The 19,714-nt window shown below is 31.3% G+C and overlaps 2 protein-coding genes across 3 annotated transcripts; one reads left to right on the top strand and one right to left on the bottom strand.

The window, feature by feature from the left end:
* The first annotated feature begins 1,911 nt into the window (after positions 1-1,911).
* On the top strand, positions 1,912-11,622 carry LOC111716852 (protein FAM151B). Of its 2 annotated transcripts, none has more exons than XM_023492357.1 (11): positions 1,912-2,058; positions 3,755-3,822; positions 4,935-5,025; positions 5,471-5,556; positions 6,588-6,679; positions 7,148-7,191; positions 7,372-7,450; positions 8,290-8,383; positions 9,058-9,138; positions 10,131-10,234; positions 11,323-11,622. In XM_023492357.1, exons 1-11 carry the CDS (start codon positions 2,040-2,042, stop codon positions 11,444-11,446), a joined length of 882 nt encoding a protein of 293 aa, XP_023348125.1. In that variant the 5' UTR covers positions 1,912-2,039; the 3' UTR covers positions 11,447-11,622. The 2 variants fall into 2 exon arrangements, with proteins under 2 accessions (XP_023348125.1, XP_023348126.1); XM_023492358.1 differs by lacking the exon at positions 1,912-2,058 and adding an exon at positions 2,814-2,916.
* Positions 11,623-13,505: 1,883 nt separating this feature from the next.
* LOC111716851 (uncharacterized) lies at positions 13,506-19,465 on the bottom strand (the record flags this gene model as incomplete). Its single annotated transcript, XM_023492356.1, is given in 7 exon segments — positions 13,506-14,783; positions 15,189-15,240; positions 15,588-15,634; positions 16,826-16,933; positions 17,963-18,062; positions 18,179-18,356; positions 19,374-19,465. Coding segments are annotated over 7 exon segments (583 nt in total), but the record flags the coding sequence as incomplete, so codon positions are not given.
* Between the last annotated feature and the right edge of the window lie 249 nt (positions 19,466-19,714).

Raw genomic sequence — 19,714 nt, 5'->3', positions numbered from 1 at the left:
CTGCAGCTGGTAATAAGTTAAAGATAATCTCACAATTTGCACAATCTTGTATTACATGTTAGGTTACAGTTAATTACATTTCAGTTTACAATTTATCACAATCTTATTCAAGATGTCCACCATAAACAACAAGACACATCTGGGTCCTTGATTTAACTTCAAAAATAGCCTTTTGGGAGACAGCAGGGTCCTGCAGAGCAGCTATTTCTCTCCTGATTTTGACCTCAAGTTCGTAAAGTGAATGAGGCTTTGGGATGTAATTGTAGCATTTTTATTTTTAGATCTACGAGCCTAAAATAAATCTAATTGAATCGGAAACTGTACGTAGATCTCAAAAATGGTTTCATATTAAAAAAATCCGATTACAAACCAGTCTGCAGACCCTTGTGCAAAATTGTGCAAACGGAGATTGTCTTTATTTTTTATCGAATTTACTCACTCCAGTTGGAAATTTTAGGGACCTATAAAATTGTCATTTTTGGATTTTAAAGCCTAAAATAGGTTCTTTGAATCGAAATTTGTACGTAGATTTTAAAAATGGTCTCAAATTTGAAAATTCGATTACAAAGGAGTCTGTAGACCCTTATTCCCCGTTATTTTGAGACTCCTGTATATACAGTTCCATTTCAGTGATCATACGATTTTAGCGAAAAATTATGATTTCTGTTTATTTTTTTGAACTGCGCCTTCCTTTCACCTCAATCGTATTTTTTTTGAAGTTTTATTGAAAATAAAAACTGTGATTTTTCAACCATAAATTTTAATATGAAAATTGATTCATCATTTTTTTCAATTCGAAAGAAAAATAAATTTTGACCCCCCCCCAAAAAAAAAAAAAAATTGTATGCAGTTTCTAGAAACTTGTGATGGTTTTGTTGGCAAAATGAATTATATACTTTCTTCTCATGGTAGAAATTCAGAGCATAGATTAAATATTTATTTCATGGTCAGACATTGTTGGATTCTTGGAAATTAATGTTTGTCATGAGAGAGCCATCGGAGAAACCTTAGGAGCCACGGCCCACATCATGAGAACCATGGGAGACCCATTATGGTTTTAACGGCAGTGATATCGTTTTCCGAGATCATGTATTTCTTTTATTTACTACTTTTCAACATTTTATAATTTTCTGCTTTCTAACCATAACATATATTCCCTAATATTATTATCTTAACTATTTGTATGTTGACCCAGCCGGGCTAGCCCGGTCAATTCATTTTACCTGTTTATAAATAAAGTAGTTGAATATCATTAGTTGATCAGAACGGACGTATACAGAGCCTTGAGTTTTGGCTAGAGATTTAGTTAGAGAGAATCTCATTAGACTTTGAGTTAAGTAATCGCTAGAGAAGTAGCGTCTAGATTTGTTACAGGTATATTTCTGTAAAAAGGTCATGTAAAACTGAGATAAATAGTACAGAAGATTTAAATCATTCACGGTTTCAATCATTACTCCTCTTATTGAGAAGATCTATTGAGAAGATCTATTGAGAAAATATATTGAGAAGATCTATTGAGAAGATCTATTGAGAATCATTTATCAGCTGACTAAAGCTTTCTCTTTTTCCAAATAAAACTACAGGGAAATTTTTAGTTTCGCCAAATAAACAAAACACAGCTGTTTAAATCAATATTTATATTCTTTATCATGCACTTTTAGAAGAAACTAAAAGTTATGTTTTATATACAGAAATGAATTATAATCTTTGCCACAAACTCAAATTTTCTAATGCTTACTATATTTTTGCAACCGGATAGTGTAAACATTTGATATTTCAAACTTAAAATATTTGATCTTATAGAATTCATAGCTTGAAATATCTAAGGTTTATTGAGATGCAAGTATATGGATTTAGAAAAATCAAAGTTTGTGTTAAAGACTCAATTCCATTACCGAGGACAGTTCAAATACTCAGTTTTGGCTAACAATGGATACATTGCTTTTATAATCAGTGAAAGAAAGCAACTGTTTAAGTACAGTACTAGCACAATACTATTTTACAGGGGCAAATCAAAGTACACTAGTAATACGTCAGCCATGGATCCCACGATTACAGGTAAAAGAAATTCAGTTTTTGCCACAAACTCTGATTTTAGACGAGGTGATTTAGGATTGGTCTTTGGATATCTACACTGTAGAACCACATATATTAAGTATTTCAATCGAGAGGCGGCTTAAATATAGTTGGTTCCACTTAAAATTGTATTAAATGTTTCAAGATTTTAGCCTGCGCTCAATTGAAACCGGATTCAAATTCATTGAACATGGACTCTGGCTCAATTTCATTGAATTGGTCTCCTTAGATATATAGAAAACTATGAATTTTCTATCAAATAATCTTAGCTTGAAATGACAAAAGTTTACACATTCAGATTGCAAAGGAAAAGGCCTAAGAAAATTTAAGTTTGTGGCAAAAACTTAATTTTGTTATCCCTTTAACAATAATAATTAAAGGATGGAAAACATTTTACTACGTGACAACGGTCAAATATAAGAAGGGTTGACTAAAATGAGCAAAACTTATTGACGAAACTTATATTCATTTAGTTAAGAGTAGTAAGCATGTATGAATTCGCTTATGATTATAATCAGATTTACTGTTCAGACATCACATTTTTCAAGACGACAATACATTGTATTCTTTTTGGCGCAAACGTTTATTGAATTTAATTAATCAAATAAGCAAAAAGTTAAATCATTAAAAATAATAAAATATAGTAAATCAGATACGAAAGATAAGATCAATGTTTAAAATAAATAAATAGTATCTGTTTGTAAAACTGATGCATCTGTATCAATATAGAGATAAAGCTAGATATAGTTTCCAGTTTCTGCTTATAACACACAGGAGTAATCATGTTTATAGTTCTCAGCCTACTGTTAATATCAATACTTTCTGGAACATCAATAAAGGGTAGGTTAGGTAGTATTGATGGATTAGGCATCTCTCACAGTTATCTAAACGTTGCAAGCTCTGAGAGATTATGATTATGAGAGATTTGCTAATTACGTCTTTAAAACTAAAGCTAAAACCAGTGCTTTATAAGAAAAGATGCGCATGTCTAGGGCTACAAAAAAGTATAAAAGATTTAGCGAGGTACAATCAAAGGTCAAGGAGTTGCGACACTTTAAAGTCGATACAGTCTTGTAAATCAATATTAATTAATATATTAATGTGTAATATTACATTGCAACATGGCCCCCTCGCGCAGAAAATAAAATTAGTTGAGAGCAGCATACATATATACATTAACAATTGTTTCATTGCTTGAAGGATAATTTTAAGTAGTTTTAACATTGTATGAGCGAAGAGCTTTTTATATAGATTTAACTACTAAGAATAAACAATTATGAAGGTTCATATAAAGTACTAGGCTTTTAGGGCGCTTCGCGCCCATCTTCTATTTCAACTTAAAATTGTGGCTTTATGTGTGAGCATCTTTTCTTTGTACGGTATAAAACAAAAACAAAAAAAGTTTGCGGATTTTATTATAATTGTTCGCGAATTTTCAAAATTTTACAAAAATAAAAAACTTGAAATACAAATTTATAAAATTTGATCATTCATAAACCTTTCGTTCATGTGAGATCCAACACAAAATTTGGGTTCAATCGGTTCAGCTGTTTTAACGTTTATGGGAAACAAATAAACAGACAGACAGACAAGCTAAATTTATGGCTAGCATAGTTCTTCAATGAGTGAAGTCTATAAATTAACAAAATAAATCTCTTAACATACGTTTACTTTACAGTGGTTGACATTTGTGACAGGGTAAATGTGAAAGACTTCTGGGAAGGACTAGATGAAAATCTAATGCAGGTACGTTTAGTTAACCAAAAAAATAATCTTTAAAGAAATGAACTGAGTCAATTTGCCACAAACATTGATTTTCTATTCTTTATATCTTTGCAACCCAATGTCGTAGACCTTACATACTTTAAACTGTGTATTCTGTGAGATCAAATAATCTAAATTTAAAATATCAAAGATTTACACCATGAGGTTTCAAAGACATGGTAATAAGAATAAATTGGAGTTTGTTGCAAAGAATAAATTCTTTTCAAATAAAAAAATAATTGATAATCAAATCATCAAAGTACCCTCTAGTAAACAATTATCTATTAAAGGGACTGTATGTAGACGTGAATACAAGGCCTCCGCTACATTTAAAGAGTAGCATCACGTACCGTAGTTCGGATATAAGTAAATAAAATCTTTAGTCTTTGCCTCTAATTTACATATCAATCTTAGATAAATAGATATATCTTGCCGCCGTTGCTATTCTATTGGTCCAGATTGGTGCTAGGTACTTTCCCAAAGGCATTTTCCCGAGGGCGACTTCCCAAGTGACAAATTATCTTCCAACTTTCCAAAGGTTAGGTTAGGCCCTCTGAGGCGCCTCAGGCTGCAATGGGGGGCCGAGCACTGCGGCTAGGATATGCTAGGGAACCAAGTGTCGCGACTAGAACAGTTTGGGGCGCTGCGGCTAGGACAGAATTGGGAAATTGCCCATTTGGGAAGTTGCCACTTGGGAGAAATCCGTTGTGAAGTACCTAACATCTCCTGAGTACTCACTAAGCACGTGAGTGAACCCTGATTGGATCAGAGGCTACTAGAAATGTGAAACTACTGTTGGCATGTCCGATCTTCATCGGTATCCTTCAAATCTCTTATCTGTTTAACATGTAACGAAGATATCGGCATCATTCTAACTAAACAGTTTATTAATTCCGTGAATTCCTTTATTGTCTCTGTGCAGCATGAATAATGTCAAATGAATGACTATGATGAAGGATATAAAACAATGTGAATGCTCTCATAGGATGGAACTATATATTCATTGTTCCAGGTTACTTGGTTCCACGCTACCAACTCTATGGAACTACTAGATAATGCTCTCATAAGATGGAACTATATATTCATTGTTCCAGGTTACTTGGTCCCACGCTACCAACTCTATAGAACTATTAGATAATGCTCTAAAAGACGGAACTATGATGATTGAAGCCGATGTTAGTATAGGTATACAACACAGTGGGGTGGGTGGGTCATGTTACATATTATCATTTCATTCAAATGGCTATCTATAAAATATATATATATATGTCCTATCTATAAAATGTCTAATCTATGGTAATATCCAATCTTTGAAATTTGTAATCTATGAAAAGTCCGTTCTATGAAATCTCTTATCTATAGTTTTGTTATATAAAACTTCGCTATCTATGAAATGTCCTAAAACCCTTGGGGTACTTTTTAAGCTTTATGTGTATAAAGAATATTTGAAATTTTGTTAATTAATTGGAAAATTGCTAAAACCCAATCCTAAAAAAACTACAAAACTTTATTTAAATTTAGAAACATAAAACAACTATATCAAATATTTCTAACTGATCCTGAAAAAAAACTAATAACTAACAAATTTTTCATATTTTGTATTTAGTTTGAGGTTACTATCCTTATTAAGGTTCTAACGGAGTAATAATCATGGCTCATCCTCCCTCAACGTCTTCAGACTTAACTCTACAAAACTTTATAAAAACAGTTATCAACGTAAGCTATGCAAATTTTATGACGTCTGGTTTACCAGTCCCAAAATAGCCTAGGGGTTCATTTTGAGTGATCCTTACCCCCCCCCCCCTTCTATTTTCTGTGATACAAATCAATAACATTTGATACGTCAGTTCTTTATTGTATTATACTAGATCTTAGAATTTGTTTGTTTATGATAATCGGAATCGGATACAGTAATTGTATATCTCTGGCGTGTAATTGTAAATCTCTGCCGTGTAATTGTATAACTTTGCCGTGTAATTGTAAATCTCTGCCGAGTAATTGTAAATCTCTGCCGTGTAAGTGTAAATCTCTGCAGTGTAATTGTATATCTCTGGCTTGTAATTGTAAATCTCTGCCGTGTAATTGTAAACCTTGTATTTTAAATCTCTGTCGGTTAAGTGTAAATCTCCTATGTGTAACTGTAAATCTCTGCCCTTTAATTGTACAAAGTACATCAATTTAATTTAATTTTAGTCTAAAATCTTGAACTTTGCATTTTACAAAATTCAAGAAACTTTTGTATGCAATATGTCCACTTACTCTAGAGAAATTAAAACTTGATAAGTTACTCGCAATGTTGTACCATATATACTCGCAATGTTGTACCATATATACTCGCAATGTTGTACCATATATACTCGCAATGTTGTACCATATATAAACGCAATGTTGTACCATTTATACTCGCAATGTTGTACCATTTATACTCGCAATGTTGTACCAGATATACTCGCAATGTTGTACCATATATACTCGCAATATTGTACCATATATACTCGCAATGTTGTACCATATATACTCGCAATGCTGTACCATATATACTCGCAATATTGTACCATATATACTCGCAATGTTGTACCATATATACTCGCAATATTGTACCATATATACTCGCAATGTTGTACCATATATACTCGCAATATTGTACAATATATTCTTACTTCTTTCTTGTGTTGAGATTAAACTAATCTATTTTTTTCTGCAATTTTGTCCAAGACAGTTTTAAAAAGGCTTTTATCTTGTTCCAGGCCAGATTAGAAGGAGGAGGAAGTGTCAGAAAAGGAATTAAACTTGATTTCAAGTTTATTGAAGCAGTGGAGCCGGCTCTTAAACTTCTCAGGAAATGAACAATATTTGGATAATTCTAGACTTTAAGGGAATGTTCGAGAAAAATGAAAGGGGGTATGGTTAAATTATATATAGCAATCAATATTGGATTCAGTTCGATAACAACCTGTACCCCCTTTCATTTTTCGCGAACTCTCCCTTTAAAGAGACTGCACAACGTTATTTAAAAATATTGGTTTTGGCACAAACTCTAAATTTCTATTTTGGAATTCGAGTCAGATCAATTGATCTTAATTTGAAATACCATAGGTTTACACCATCAGGTTGCAAAGATATAAAGATTAGAAAATTTTAGTTTGTGGTAAAGACATGCATCCTTTACAGATTTAATATCTTTTCAAACAGAATAACGACGATATGTTTTCCTAATTTTAATTGCACCGTTGTGAATCGGCATGCAGTCCCTTTAAACAGTTTGAAGGGAAATAAATAAATAAATATATATATTGTCAAATTTTAGAGAAGTTTGTGAGGACATTGATTTTCCTGTTTGGATAAATGCAGGCAAATTATTATTATTATTATTATTATTATTATTAATATTGTTACTCTCATCATTATTGTTTTAAACAGTTTTACATTTTTTCTTTAATTTTTATTTGGAATCATTATTAGTGAATGTTGAATTTAAACGAAATATATTGTATTAAAATCTATATTAAATTATAAATATATTATTTCTAGATATCTTCTTCATGGAGGGCGCTTCGCAACCTGTAGATAAAGAACAATTTATTCGTCTCGCCAAAGATTATTTTCCTAAGTAAAAATGATAAAACAAAATTTTTTGTTTATTCATATGAATATATTATTGCAAATCAGAAATGAACTGAGGCTTTGTCTCACATTCAATTTTCTAATCCTTAAATATATCTTTGTGAGGGGGTATAGGCTATAGCTTAGACACTTTAGGAGTTGATCTGATGGCCTTGTCTTAAGATATTGATATAAAAGTTGTGTCAAAGTAAAACAGTCAAAGATGAAATATTGAAGGTTTGAACCTTCATGTTGCAAAATTATGGTGACTAGAAATTTATAATTTGAGGAGTTTTTAGTTCGTTTGGCTTCAAGTCTGGTTTAAAAATATAGGTCTTTGATTGTACAACATTGAGTGGTCCAACAAGATTCTTTGTCGTAGTTTTAGTGATAAGTTTACCAAAATTGTTTTTTTTTAGTAAAACCTTGAGTGACCAAACAAGTTTTTTTTCCATTTTTTGAGTGATAAGTTAACCAAAATTTTTTTTTAGTAAAACCTTGTTTTAGTGAAAACTTAAGTCCCAACAAATTTATTTTTTGAGTGATGAGTTTACAAAAAAAAAGTTTTTGTAAAACCTAGAGTCGTTTAACAAGATTTTTTTTCTTTTTTTGAGTATAATAAGTTTATTAAAATTGGTTTATTTCAGTAAAACCATAATTGTTCCAACAAAATTGTGATAGGTTTACCAAGATTTATTTTTCCAAGTGGAACCTGCAGTGTTCCAACAAGATTTCAGGTTAACCAAGATTTCTTTTTCTCAGTGTAACCTTGAGTGTTCAAAAAAGATTTTTTTTTTTTGTGGAACCTAAAGTGTTCCAACAAGGGTTTTATTTCTTTTTTTCCAGTGGAACCTTGAGTTTAGGGTTTACAACTACTTCTTCTGGAAAATATGATATTTCAAATTTTCTTGAGGCTCTTCAATTTATAGAAGCAAGGAAGGTATGGAGCTCCAACAATTTCTAAAACATTTTACGATTCTTAAATGTTTATAAATAAATAATTATAATTGTGAAACCATATTATTTATAATTATGGTTTCCCGGCAGAAGTGATTTGCACATTTCCATCTACGTACTGCAGTTCAGGAAAACAAATGGAAATGATTAGATTTTCAAACTTTAAAAAAAAATTTAATCTAATTCGTTATGAAATCCTTTATTTTCTTTCAGGGTAAAAATTTAAACTAACAAATTTGAAATAACAGATTAGAAATATCAAATTTGAAATAACAAATTTTAAATATCAAATTTGAAATAACAAATTTAAAATAACAAATTTCTAAATATTTGCTTTTCTTACACTATGTTAAATTTTGACCCTGACTGAAGATATTTGCAAAGAATGACACAGACCCGATAAAAAAGGATAGTTTTTGAATCAATTTTCCATTTTTTTTTTTAGAATAAAGATTTTGAAAAGTTTTGTAAAAGTAAATTTTAACATTATTCAGTTTTGAAATCTAAAAAAAATTCTAAAATGATTATGAAGACTCAACGTATAGACTAGTTACAATACCGATCGAGCACTATATGTCGTCTTTTCAAGATTTAGGGGGTTTCAGGGTTATTGTGACCAAAAACCCATAAACCTTGAAAAGACCCCATCTGTATTAGGTTACAGCTCCAGTTACACTTCCAGTGAGAGCCTGTTTACTTGCCAGATCTAAACCGGAAATAATTCAATACTTTCTCCAGGTAGGTGATACACTTTCTCCAGGTAGTAGATACTACTTTCTCCAGGTAGTAGATAATACTTTCTCCAGGTAGTAGATACTACTTTCTCCAGGTAGTAGATAATTCTTTCTCCAGGTAGTAGATACTACTTTCTCCACGTAGTAGATAATACTTTCTCCAGGTAGTAGATACTACTTTCTCTAGGTAGTAGATAATACTTTCTCCAGGTAGTAGATAATACTTTCTCCAGGTAGTAGATAGTACTTTCTTCCAGGTAGTAGATAATACTTTCTCCAGGTAGTAGATACTACTTTCAACAGGTAGTAGATAATACTTTCAACAGGTAGTGGATACTACTTTCTCCAGGTAGTAGCTACTACTTTCTCCAGGTAGTAGATACTACTTTCTCTAGGTAGCAGATAATACTTTCTCCAAGAAGTATATAATACTTTCTCCAGGTAGTATATAATACTTTCTCCAGGTAGTAGATAATACTTTCTCCATGTAGTAGATACTACTTTCTCTAAATAACTGTAAATTGTAAATGACAACTTCTAACCTTCATTTCTTCATATAAATCAACCATCTTTCTAACTATTATTACTTAATCACTTTGTATATACTTAATAACTGATCATCTTACTTAATATTAAAACATCATACTAAAGATTGTATCCAACATTGTGCTTATGAATAAAATTGTATAACAAAGTTGATATATACCATTGCATACAGTGATACTCAGAAAACAATGAAATATGAAAAAGACATTATAGCAATATTTAAGTGTGTTCGTTGTGTTACAAAGCAACAAATAAAATCTGTAGACACTTATTAAATAACTAATTTAGTGAACTGAACTAATTTACACTGCACAATTTCTCTGTCTCATGCTCATTGGACATTTTAACGTTTTAACTTAATTATAAAAACCGTCTTCTTATTTTCAAAGATTTCTGGTTCTCAGTCATGTTTTGTATTTGATATATATTTGATATATATTGAATGTATAGGCTGTGAATGTAACTGATCCAACACTAACAATCTGGAGTGGTGCTGAAGATGAGGTTGATGTTGATGCTCTTGTAGATGTTATCAACCAAGTGGGACGAAGCAGGTATTAGACTCCCCAGGGACCAGTGTCGTGCGTAGGGCTGGACACCTTCCAACTTTTTCTAGCAGTTTCGTTAACGGTTAGTTCCAATCGTTAAAAAATAAAAATTTCAGTTAGCGGAAGGGAACGTTTGTTCTGTTAAAGGCATTTTCCGCTTTTTTGTTATTACCGTTAGTAAACGATCTCAATTTCATTAACGGCGTTTACGGAAAATTGTCAACAATCGTTAACGCCTCTAGCCGTTAATGGTACCGTTATTACAAAATTAACGGCTTTATCATTTAACAAACCGTAAAAATATTAAATTTTATGCAGAAACCCAAAATCAATCATCAAATCGTCATATTTTAAAAGATCTGAGTCGTCTTGACAGTCTTATTTTTTGTGAGTAACCTTGTACAGATAAGTATTCTAATCGGCGGTATGTAGTTAAGCACTCACTGCAAGCTAGCTCAAATTCACTATGTTCAGTCCTAGAGTAGGTATTTATAGTTTCAACTTTTTCTGTAGTCTACTCTCAGATGAAGTTTAACTATGACCGAAGCTAATTCAAATACGTATTTATTAGTTTCCACCTTCGTTAATCCGTTTACCTGATAAAGTAAAATCGATCCTTTTATTCCTTGAAAATCGCATTTAGCTGACAAGTTAAAAGTAACAAGAACTAGAGAAGATATTATTCATTTAATTCACTGTTTGTAATGCCTTGTATAGTACAGGGTTACCCTCAAAGGATGAAACTGTAAAGACGACCTCAAACTCTTTAAATCTAACAATTCAAGATTGAATTAAGGCGTCCGCCCTGTAAATAATATGTTTAAGGCTTATTTATTTAATAATCTTGCACAGACTGAAACAGGGTTGCAGTTCCATGGGAATCATAAATCTCTGGGAAAAGACAGCATAAGTTCTGTACAGTCGTCTCTGAAGTCTCATCCTTTGCGGATGACCCTGTATGTAGTGTTTTTTTTTCAATAGGACCACGTTGTAAGGGTTAATGCAGTACACGAGGCATGAAGACCCAAAAATCCCCCGCAAAAAAAATTCTAACTGAACAATAAAGCATGTAAATTAAAAGTCGTCTTTTCTAGAATTTACCTGGATGTTCCTGAAGAATTAGAGAAACAGATCGAAGAAAAATCTAGTTCTAGTAGAGTCACACAGATTATACCTTTACCTGCTCTATTTCTTTCTCTTCTTTTGTGTTTTTCATAACTAACAAACTATTTGGTTCATATCAAATCCATAACTGACTATGCAAAGAAAATATAGAAAAAATTGAAAAAACATTACCGTTTTTACCATTATAATTTCATCTGAGCTGAAAACTTTAGAATGAGATCCTTAATCACGATCAATTTATCTTATTATCCAATGTACACACTTTTGATTTTCTTCTTATAATCCTATTTTTAAATATTTCTAAAGGTTAAAAGTTATGTTTGATAACAATTACAGATACAATGCTATATCGATTGGACTAATATCCAATTGAATTAAAGTAAGCTGTTCACAAGCCGGCTTTTAGAGCATTTAAACAAATATAAATTTAATCATGTTAATGTGAAATTATTAAAAAGCATATTTTAGGACTATTGTCATTTTGAACGTTAGTCTTAATAAACATTAATCCAAAACTTACGTTCGTTCAATCGATGTTTAGTTCAATTGATATGACACCATCAACACCAGAAATCAAAACTAGTTTTTCACAAGCTAAGAGTACCTTAACATGACACGCTGATTGTTTAAATTTTTAACTTCTTTCTTGGATATCGAATGCGTTTTTAAAAATTAATCTAGGGTTTAGTAAAACCAGGAGTTTAAGTATTAATCTTGATATCCACCATTCTAAAGTTTTCAGCTAAGAAATGTATGCTGTTTGTTTAATTCACATTAACCACATATTTCAGATTCCTTGGGGTTTTGCACATTTTCTTGACAACAAAATTCGTACAAGTGCAATAAATCTTTCTTTTTTTAAATAAAACATGTTTATGTTTTACATTTCTCAAATTTTTGTGGTCACGTTTGAGAATAATAGTAAAATCTATCTGAAAAACTTCGCATTTTGGCTTAATATGTATTTTTTGTAAAATAAATCACTTTTTCTCGTTTTAAAACATTTAATTTGTAACAATCTAATATTTATTTAACATTTATAATTTAACATTTATCACATAAGTAAAGGGTTTTTGATCTGCACAGAGATTAACTTGGAATTCTATTAACGTTTTAAAACTTCAAAGAAAGTCAGAGAAAAAAAGAATTTAGATTTTAATGAAATAAATAAATCAAAATTTAGTGCTTTGTGGAAGACGATGCCTGGCCGCGTTAAACTAGTTCCACAAGATTCAACAGAATGAGATAGAACGGATACGGGGCATAAGTACTGATATCATCTCTTCAGTCTAACACGTGTGATGTTGAAATAGACTCATGTTCTGAACCCTCTAGTAATAAGTTATAAGAAATATATATATACTGGAAGTTATTTATGCGTTTTTATTAGAGTCTGACCCACGTCCTCTATAGCTTAATATTTTTGTCTATTTTAAATATTGACCGTATTTCAAAAAGATCATAATACAATTTTTATCCAGGTTTTTTTAACAGTTGGAAATCAAAGACGATATTTAAAAGGACATCCCGGTCAGGTAGGTAACACGTTCAATATTGTGCACTGTCTTTTTAAGGGTTCGGTAGAAAGATATGTTTTAATACATACACAACACGAAGAGGTTTTTTAATGGACATAATAATCGGAAGAGAATTGTTGGAAAGAACTTATATGATACAACGGTCGGCAATTATATCAATACAATGAAGACGACTTTTCACAAAAAATACTTGTTTTTTAAATTAAAAGTTAAAATTAAACAAAGTGTAGCTTCTCTTTGTTTAAATATGGTTGTTTGTGTTATTTGAAAGCTTCGTAGAATCTAAAGTTAAAATATAAGTTGTCTTGTATTAATATAAGTTGTATTGTATTAATATAAGTTGTATTGTATTAATATAAGTTGTATTGTATTAATATAAGTTGAATTGTATTAATATAAGTTGTATTGTATTAACATAAGTTGTATTGTATTAATACAAGTTGTATTGTATTAATATACACCATTACGACTGCAGCACAAGCACGAGTCCAATCCTTCAACCTTATTTCACAAAATTTTAAGTTGGACGGTTTTTACTTTTAACGATAACAATTAATTTGTTTATAAACAGAAACATATTTAACAATAAATGTAATAACATTGGTCTNGACTGGGGGATGGGGTGTCGTATGCCTCTCATCCCCTCTTTGGAACGAAAACTGAGTAAAATGTAGAAGAAATCAAAAACAAAGTTCAGAGTTTAAAAAACTGTGGATTATGGTGGTTGCCCGCTGATGCATGACAAAGATAAACCAATATTTAATTTTCTTTTAAGCATATTATACACTAATAAAAGCGCTTAGCTTTCAAAAGAAAAGGTGAAAAGAAAATTTGTCAATGAGCTGATTAAGGTTTTATATGAAAAAGTCAGAAAATACATAAAATGTCAGTAAATCCGGGATTTGACGGTTTATTTTTCTACTTTTCTCTCTTATAAATGGTATCATTTATTTTTAGAATCTTCTCCAAAGAGCTCTAAGGGGTTCCTTTCACTAAATTAATTACAATATTTAACATTGTTGAATACAAGACATTAATACAAACATGAAAATATAGAGATTCACCAGTCTTTAACGTCGTAAATTGAAATTGTAGTTTTATCTTCAGTGATTCATGAATTACTTGGTTATCATATATTTAATGTATTTTATGCAAAATTAAATAGCCAATCAGAAGCCGTGAATTTGCAGGGATAGCCAAGAGAGGATTTAAAAGAAAATTAAAAGTCTCCACAGTGGAGATTCTGATTAAGCGATCGGGATTAAGTTGATCCAATTCAAAAGTTTTCAGCTGACGATGATGTACTCAAACCGGATTATATATGGTTACAGTCTGGATTTTAAATTGATCAATACGGACTATAAAAAGTACAACACGGATCATACAATAGCTGTAACACAGATCATAGATATGACACGATTTTTTTAAAAAGTGCAACACAAACAATAAAATGTGCAAAACGGATCGTTAAATAGGCAGTCAGGATCATAAAGTGGGCAGTCAGGATCGTAAAGTGGGCTGTCATTATCATAAAAAGATGCAATGTGGACCATTAAACGGTCGACTGGATCATTCAGTAGTCTTAACATTCTGCTTGATCATTTTTTTCCTGGAAAACCACGAGTTTGTTTTCTAGAAAACTACGAGATATTTTCTAGAAAACCACTAGTTTGTTTTCTAGAAAACCGCTAGTTTGTTTTCTAGAAAACCACGAGTTTTTTTTTCTAAAAAATCACGAGTTTGTTTTCTAGAAAAGTTAATATATATTGGCAACGATATTTCCAAAATCCTTGATTAGATTAAGATTTGAATTAAGCCGTTGCTAATCGTTGACAATCTCCTCACTAAAGTCATTGATATAATTGAAATCATTGATCAGCTTTGGATTAAACCTAAATATAGAAGATTGTATTAGATTTAATAGTTAATATTTAAAGTCAACAAATTATAAAAATAAACAATAAACAAATTGTTTTCAAAGTAGGGTTCCTTTAAATCATCGGAGAAGGCGCAGTCCATTAAACACGGAAAAAACATTAAACTACCTGGAGAAGGTACAGTACTTTAAACTACCCGGAGAAGGTAGAGTACATTAAACTACCTGGAGAAGGTAGAGTACATCAAACTACCTGGAAAAGGTGCAGTACATCAAATTACCTGGAAAAGGTACAGTACATCAAACTACCTGGAGAAGGTTCAGTACATTAAACTACCTGGAGAAGGTGCAGTACATTAAACTCCTTGGAGAAGGTGCAGTACATTAAACTACCCGGATAAGGTGCAGTACATTAAACTACCTGGAGAAGATCAAACGTTTCAAACTCTGCAGTCCTCTCTGGGATTCTTGGTCTTTAAAAGAAAAATATTATTTTCAAATATTTATTCCTCATTTCTGGAAATGGATTTCAGCCGTTCCAATTAAACATAGAAATGTAAAAAGAGGTATTATATATAGACATATATATATACATTGAATGTGGAGAGAATTTTAAACCAAAATCCAAGAAAAATTCAATTTTGGTTCATGGTTATTTTGGAGAATACACGTGATTTCAAATTATATTTAATCCAGGGGAAATTGTTTAAGAACACTTGACATTTTCATATCGTTTTCTGAAAAAATGAATGGAACAAATTATGTTTTGTGTTTAACTGGATAAACTCCTAACTAAACGTACTCTTTTAGATATGCTTACCCTGGAGTTTTGAAGACATTTATTATATCACCGATTCTAAAATTTTCCTAAAAGACATAAAATTAGTTTTATCTCCAAGAGCTGAACTAAATTTCAATTCACTCACCCCCCCAGGCCCTCTCTTTTAGACAAACTGAAAACTGGAAAACAAAAATATACTGATATTACGTTCTTTACACACACAAAAAAAATCTTACTAGCAGTCATTTTAAATGAATTTTGAAGCTTTTTCTCGTGATTGCCCTAAACGATATTTAAGAAATGTTCAGTTTCAATATTTGTTAAAATTCTTAACAATCTTGCAACCAACTAATTCAGTTATTATAAAACAAATAAAACTATTTTGATTTCAGATGGTGAGTGAACATTAGATTTTTTAACAATAAAATTTAAAGATGGGAAATTCAAGTTTAATATAAATAATTTTTCCTAAACACTTTTTTCATTTCAAAGTTTTCCAATCCCTATATCTTTGCAACCCCTAGACCGTTGATAATTCAAACTAAGAATTATGTTAAATCAAATAATCTAAGTTTGAAGTTAATCCTTTCAGCAAATCAATTTAAGATCAATCCTTTCAGCTAATCAATTCAAGATATTTAGAAATCAATTCAAGATTATTCCTTTCAGCAAATCAATTCAAGATCAATCTTATCGGCAAATCAATTCAAGTTCAATCCTTTCAGCAAATCAATTTATGATCATTCCTTTCAGAAAATCAATTCAAGGTCAATCCTTTCAGCAAATCAATTCAAGATCAATCCTTTCAGAAAATCAATTTATGATCATTCCTTTCGGAAAATCAAGATTTACAACGTCAGATCCCAAAGGGATTAGACAATTTGAGTTTGATGCAAAACCCAGTTCCTTTTGAGTTTTGAGATATTTAAAGGGAGTGTTTGTGAAAAATTAAAGGGGGTGTAGTGATCGCTACTATAAAGCTTAATACTATCTGTTGCGTCTTTAAGGAGAAAATTCTTTAAAACGTAGGTGTGTCCTGTAAAAGTATCGACCTGGAGAAGGTGTTTCCTGTATAAGTATCTACCTGGAGAAGGTGTGTCCTGTAAAAGTATCTACCTGGAGAAGGTGTTTCCTGTAAAAGTATCTACCTGGAGAAGGTGTGTCCTGTAAAAGTATCTACCTGGAGAAGGTGTGTCCTGTAAAAGTATCGACCTGGAGAAGGTGTTTCCTGTATAAGTATCTACCTGGAGAAGTATGTTTCCCTAAAAGCTGAGTACCTGGAGAAGAAGAATCATTGTATTTGTTGAGGATCCCAGGATGAGAAGGGTGTGGGATAGATCAAGGATCCAGGTCTGTTCAAGGTTTTTATCCTCCTCATCCATAACCTGGTTTTTGTCAATATTTATAGAAATACCTAACATTAACCAAAATCCTCCTTCCATAAAATCCAACGCAAAGGAAAGATCTTAGAATCAAATAATCAAATGTTCTAATTAAATAAATATATCATTTTGTCATATGATTTCCCTGTACGTGGGCAGGCTTTATCTATCCAAAACCCTCTTGGGAAGTTTAGATATTCAAATTCAATTTAAAATGCTTTTAAAAAGCTTTTAAGTCTGAATTATAAGCTTTTCAGAAAAGACAAAAAACGCCTGATTCTTAATACATTTGAATGCTTCTCCATCTAACTTTTCGGAGAAAAAACTTTTTCAATTTAGATAAAACAGTTTAGTTCACTTCGTTATGGAAACCTTTTTCCTGCTTTGATAACAGTAAAATATACTTTTGCTAATAGTTATAATTTTGGTTATTTAAAACCTCAGTTTTCAAAGTTGCCAATTTTATAAAAATTATCTAACAGAGTTAGATTTCAAATTTTTTGGCATTTTGATTTAGTTAATTTTTGAAGAAGAAGTGAGGTAAAATTTTAATTCAAAGGGTAACAAATTTAATTTCTAGAAGAGTTAGATATTCATTTAGTTTCTTGACTTTAATCTTAATTTGAAACTCTTAGAAATATTTCATTTCAGATAAATTCAATTTCAAAGTTCTAACTTAAAGTCATAAATCTTTCAAAGATATTTTCGAAAAAAAATACTTTACACTAAGAACCATGAAAGAGTGGTATATTCTTCTTTTTTACTTTTATTGATAAATGACACTGTCCTAAACATTTGTAGATAAAATTAGTTTCAATAATTTCAAATTCATTTTATTTGTATCATACATTTGTAAAATTAATTTAATGACTAAAATATGTTTTTGTTAATGGTTTAATGACACAAAATTAAATGCAAGTAATTTCTTATAAAAATGAATTTACCAAGCTTGAAATCTAAAAATTAGGATAATAAGTATATTTTCCAAAAAAAGGACACAATCCCTTTTTTTCTATATACATGCATACTGACCAAATGAACTATGATCTCGTAAGCAGTGAGCATTGTCCTTGGAATATGGAATCCTACAATCAGTAGGTTAGGGGCTAGCCTCACCAGTCTTCTTGGAAACCTAAACAGTTATACAATTAACAAATATGCTACAGAGTTACACACGCAGGAAGAGGCTTTAAAGACGACCTGAACCTCTTAATTTCTGACGATTACAATTATTACGATTTTTCTCACCCGTAGTTTTGTTCTGTCATTTGCTGTCTCCTGTGCTCTGTGTTCTGATGTTCCGTTTGCTCTAAGAGCTGGTTTGCAGTTTGTTCTGAGTCCGCAGTTTGCTCTAGATCTATTCTATCTGATTTCTGCCAAACAATCAGGATATTGAAAACTGTAAAAATCACTAACGGAAGAACGTCTGAAAAAAAAATAAAAATGTTGATTTCAGAAAATGTTTGAGAAAAGTAGGTATTTTTTGTCCAGATCAATTTGGACCCGTGAAGGCCCCAGGGAACCTTCTCTAAAGTTCTAAGAAATTATAAACCCTTAACAATGGTAAACCCTTAAATGATTTTCAAATAAATCTACCCCTTAGCAAGGTACTAATGCAAGGAAAGTTATTTCAGAGGTGTACACATTTTTTGAACTGCAGTGTACTGTCTTTGGGCGGAAAAGTAAACACAAGACGGATGTCACAGCCTGAAATGAAATCCATTTTCACAAAAATAATCTATGAAATTTTCTGGTCATAGGAAACTGTTATGTGAATTTTCAAAATTATCAAAATTAAATGCATCTATTCTTGTTTACAAAGTCCTCCCATGAGAGAACTGGTTTCAATATGTACGCAGAGCATACGCGACCGCAATTAACTTTCCTTGCATTAGTACCTTGTCCCTTAAAAAGTACACAAAGTTAAGAATGACAGTTGGAGTAAGTTTACGGAAAAATTATTCCATGTGGAATGATGTCCCGCAAAATATTTTTCAGCGGGTCACACCCAGCTCTGTAAAGCATCTCGGCGGTGGATTTATTCTTTATTGGGTTAAGAAGGGTTCCGCCTACTGCAATTCAATGGTCTCACGCTCTCAAGCTTAAATTGTTGAGAATTTTGCCTATTACTTCTAAAGTACCAAAGCTAACAACAAGTGCTTGACAGTGCTAAAATGTACATGTAAAGGGCTACAGAAAAGCATAATTGAGCTATACAGCGGTAAAATCAAATTTAGGGCGTTGCGACACTTCAAAGTCAACCCTGCCTTAAAAATTTATGAGACTGTTTTTAAGCAGGCTGAATCTATGTCCGCCGTTCATTTACAAAAGTTTTTGCTGGTTTAATATTCTTAACAGCTTTAGGAATCATTGTGTAAGGCCTTTACGGGTCCAAAATGATCCGAAAAAATGGAAACCCTAATGAAATTGTGAATAAACTCACGGAAGAAGAGAAAATGAGGAATCTTGAAGATGATAATGAACATTTTGCTCCGTCGGAACTCAGAGATTTCAACGTCGTAGAAGAATCTTTCCCTAAAATATTTATGTTAGATACAAACTTTCTTCCTTAAACATTCGAATTTGAAACAAAAAACTGTATGAATTTAAAAAAACATTTCTGACGGTCGAATTGACATAATTATTTTAAAATTCACAAAAATTAATAGAACAGTAATTTAAACTGAAAAATGTTCTAAAAAATTTGCGAACAAAAAACTCAAATTTAACATTTGCTTGAACAGTATACTACATAAGAAGTATACTGATAAAAAGTATACTGTA

Source organism: Eurytemora carolleeae, unplaced genomic scaffold (assembly GCF_000591075.1).
Source record: "Eurytemora carolleeae unplaced genomic scaffold, Eaff_2.0 scaffold2241, whole genome shotgun sequence".
NCBI lineage: Eukaryota > Metazoa > Arthropoda > Copepoda > Calanoida > Temoridae > Eurytemora > Eurytemora carolleeae.
This window is presented reverse-complemented; position numbering and strand designations above follow the sequence as displayed.